The 4,097-nt window shown below is 42.3% G+C and overlaps 1 protein-coding gene across 2 annotated transcripts in view; it reads right to left on the reverse strand.

Annotated features, from left to right (window-relative positions):
* Positions 1-4,097, reverse strand: part of LOC102301088 (E3 ubiquitin-protein ligase RNF166) — a 10,877-nt gene that overhangs the window by 3,737 nt on the left and 3,043 nt on the right. The window contains exons 2-5 of one of the 2 annotated variants that reach the window (XM_005917044.3): positions 3,210-3,366; positions 2,761-2,873; positions 1,419-1,533; positions 671-778 (exon numbers count right to left, since the gene is read on the reverse strand). In XM_005917044.3, the coding sequence (XP_005917106.1) occupies positions 671-778; positions 1,419-1,533; positions 2,761-2,873; positions 3,210-3,366 (493 nt within the window). The remainder of the gene's footprint in view (positions 1-670; positions 779-1,418; positions 1,534-2,760; positions 2,874-3,209; positions 3,367-4,097) is intronic. The other variant, XM_042218706.1, reaches the window with a different exon arrangement.

Raw genomic sequence — 4,097 nt, forward strand, 5'->3', positions numbered from 1 at the left:
AAATCTTATAAAGTCTCCTAATAAGTCTTATACAATCAACTTTAATATAGATCGTTTATTAGTAATAGTCTTCTATAATATCTCTAACCAAGTACCTATCGTCTATATACCCTGTCGTCTAAGTCGTCATTATACAGTACGTTATCATATTATTTATCAAAGTCGTTTATAACAATCATCTATACAGCTTACTACTACTGTTATCCAACTTTATCTTCAACACGCCATACTAAAATCGTCTATGTTAGAACAAACGCTCATATTAGTCGTTATAATCATATACAGTCGTTATATAAAGTCTTATAATAAGTCGTTATATAGTCGTTATATAGTCGTTATAAGTCGTTATATAAGTCGTTATATAAAGTTTATATAGTCGTTATACAGTCGTTATACAGTCGTTATATAAAGTTGTTATATAGTCGTTATATAGTCGTTATACAGTCGTTATATAAAGTTGTTATATAGTCGTTATACAGTCGTTATACAGTCGTTATATAGTTGTTATATAGTTGAGGATAACGTAGTGAAACTGTGAATTATCATGTTTCCAAACTGCTCACAAACACAGATCAGAATTTCTGTCCTTGTGTGTTTGCACAAAGAATCTTTTCTTTTAAAAAATCAACAACGTGTCATTTCTAAAGAACAATGGTTCCTCTGGACTTACAACAAACGTGTCATATGAGAACTTGTGTCTGTGGAGAAGATGCTGAAGAAAGTTGGAGCTCTTGTAGCTGGGGTCTCCCCACGGCATGGCTGAGCACACCGGACACACCTGGAGGGATGAGCACACAGCCATTAAAGGACACACACATCACAGGTGCAGCAGGCAGGAAGCTGTGGATATAAAACAACTAGATGAGTGTGTGTGGGCTTTCTCATAGAAACCTGTGCAAACTGGCATCTCTATATAAGGCTTCTCTGGTCTGACCGAGCTTCCAGCTTTTCTTTGGACTACAGGCCATGTTTACTGCATCTACTGCACAAACACAGTTAGTTTAGCGCCTCTGCAAACACAGAGAAACCTGCTTGGTGAGAAGCAGCAGTTCTAACTACTGCACCATCACGCTGCCTGCACAGGGCTGAGGTGAGGATGGAATCCAGCCGAACAAAGGAGATGAGCCACACGACACGTGTTAACATGAAATTAGTGAGTGTGGTAGTCTGGAAATCTGTGTTCTGTACCGCTTACAGCCATTAACACTTCAGTAACTTCAGGAGGAATTCAGTGGGAGCAGGAACAGAACTGTAACTCCGAGGCAAAATGGAAAAGACTTTTCCAAGATTTCCTAAAGATTCCCGGAGACGTTTGTGCGGCAATTCTGTTCCTGACACCCAGAAATAATCTAGATGGTGCTGATGTTATCCTGATACAAACACAGTTTGACAGTCTGGTGCAGTCGTCACTATCTCACCACTTTGTTTGGGTCATTACGATGGTTTTCCATACAGTGCTTCACCAGTTCCTGCTGGTCCAGGTTTCTGGCCCCACAGAACGGACACACAAATGTTGACCGGTTTGGAATATTGCTGCATATAAAAGGACACACACACACACACACACACACACACAAATTATCACAAGGCTGGGCCGACGTGTGTGCATTCATTTGTGTCACAGTGAAGCTGAACATGTACAGATGTATCCAGTCTCACAGGCAGCTACGCTGTTGCAAAATGTGTCCAACAAATTTGAACTTGTATTTGGAAAAAGTCACAAACGTGACATTTACACAAATACACTGAGAGCTGCAAACTCACTCACACTACAGGTCTGTGATCACAGCCTCTCAAATCAGGAAGGCTCAGCTGTGGGTCACACATGTGCACTTTGGCAACACTTCACTGTGTGACCAAACTGCACTTGTGCTGCAGACAGCAGCACTGCTAAATAAAATAGAGGCACTTTGAACTCTAACAGCAGAGCAGTGTGTCCCACTCTGAGACACACCTTCATGGCCACTGAATCACTATCACGTTCCACAGCATTGAGTTAACACAGGAAGTTTGTGTCAACTTCAGTTGTGTTATTGGCTGTAAATAAAACAGACGTGACACAACGGTTCAGGTGCATGTTTTACATTTCCAAACAAAAACATGAATGAATTGAACACACACAGTGGGCTCGAGAAGGAAAGTACTGATTAATCTTTTAGCGACAGCAGCAGTGTCTCTGATACTATCGACATTTGGATCGATCCGCACACCTCTGGAGGCTGTTACACACCGAATGTGTTGCAATAAAAACATGAAACCATAAACGTTTCCAGATCCAGACTTGCTGTGTGATGTAGTGAAGTGTAAAACTGCACTGTGAAGAGAATGAAGTGGATGATAACGCTGATACAGGACTGAACTGAGAGTCCTTCCAGCTGACACACGCAGGCAGCAGCAGGGAGGACGTCTCGGCCGAGCAGTGGAAGCTGAATCGTGGCCACGATTCAGGATGTTAGTGGGGCACTGAGAGCTGACTGACCCAGAGCAGCAGCTAGCTGAGTGTCTCAGATAACACAGCATTAGTGCACACTGCTATTTACACTACCAGTGTGCAGTATGACTGTGCTTGCTGCCAAATGCAGGGTCTGATTGGTCACACTGGTTTCTTTGGATCTAAAAAATCCAAAATATCGAGCTTGGTTCTAAGAAGTGCCTTAAATCCATCCAGTGAAATGATGGTGTGAACGGCTGCATTCAGGTGAGGTGATTAAAGTATCATGTATCAGCTGTGCTGCATGAACATGGTTGCAGTGTGGGTACCTTGGTATAGGCTGGGAGGTGGGCACCACAGGAACAAACTTGGGACAGTTGGCCATCTGCTCCTGCACCTTGGAACAGGAAGCAATGTGGGACCTCATCTTTACTAGAGCCACCTGAAAGCACGCACACACCTGGGGTTATGACTGTACATGTATGTAAAGAGTCACAGTGACACTGCGTGGAGGGGGGGCGTTTAGTCTGCTCTTCACTTCTATTCATCTTACTCTGATTCTCAGACTGTCGTCCATTTTTATAGTGACTTTCATTTCACCCATTATCACTTTTGACACGTTTATTTCCTTTTTCAGTTTCACAGTTGAATTTGCACAAATGGCCAAAGACTATAAATAAAAAAGAAAAGATTTACATTCACAGTGTGAATTGTGCAACAAATAATATTTTTATAACACTGTGGGGGTCTGTTATCTGCTAGAGCAGTCATTATCTACCTTCTTGTTACAACCCCTGCAGGGTGCTTTATATGAAGCCAGCTGCTTCTCCACACTGGAAGACCGCTCCACCTTCTTGGGGTCGAAGGGCACGCGACAGAGGGGGCAGAGAGGTGAGGTCACCTGGAGACAGGGCTGCAGACACTCCCCACAAAACCTGGAAAAGCAAACAGCAAAGGTAACATCTTTACTCAGGCCAGCAGAGCGCTGCTGGCTCCTCCACTGTCACTCTCGTTTAAATCCATCTTCAAAGGATTTCTTTCACAATTAGGCTGTTTTTAAGTTTCCTGGGTAATTACATAAAAGTCACATGTCTCTTATTCATCAATGCTTTTCAGTCTGACTAAAACAGAAAAAACATACAGAAGTTCCACTTGCAGTTCATTCAAAGCTGTTGTCAAATATTTAGCTGAGCTCAGGTGGCAGTAAAACTCAGAGGAACCCAAAGGAAACCATCCAAATTTGTGGCACAAGCACTTAATGATCAGATGGGTGTTGCTATTCTTCTTTCTGTTTATTCATTTTCCTTCTTCCTTCCTGTACTTGACCAAGGACTGAACAAGTTAAACAAACCTGCACAGACAGCATGCTAGCAGTCAACAAGAGCCCAGCTGAGTGAGTGCAGACCCAACACACAGAACTTCAACACATATCTATCAATTTAAATATACTTAAAAAAATCAAGACGTAGTCCTGCGTTTATGAGCTCATGAACAATAGTTTACATAAAGGACGGCTGCTATAAACATCTGATTTAAAGATACAAGCTCTTAAATAATCAGGCCCCATCTTCTCTTAATGACCTTGTAGTACCATATCACCCTATTAGAGCACTTCGCTCTCGCTCTGCAGGCCTACTTGTTGTTCCTAGAGTATTTAAAAGTAGAA

The sequence above is a fragment of the Haplochromis burtoni genome, unplaced genomic scaffold (genome assembly GCF_018398535.1).
Source record: "Haplochromis burtoni strain Fernald_Lab_line unplaced genomic scaffold, NCSU_Asbu1 Contig_22, whole genome shotgun sequence".
Classification (NCBI taxonomy): domain Eukaryota; kingdom Metazoa; phylum Chordata; class Actinopteri; order Cichliformes; family Cichlidae; genus Haplochromis; species Haplochromis burtoni.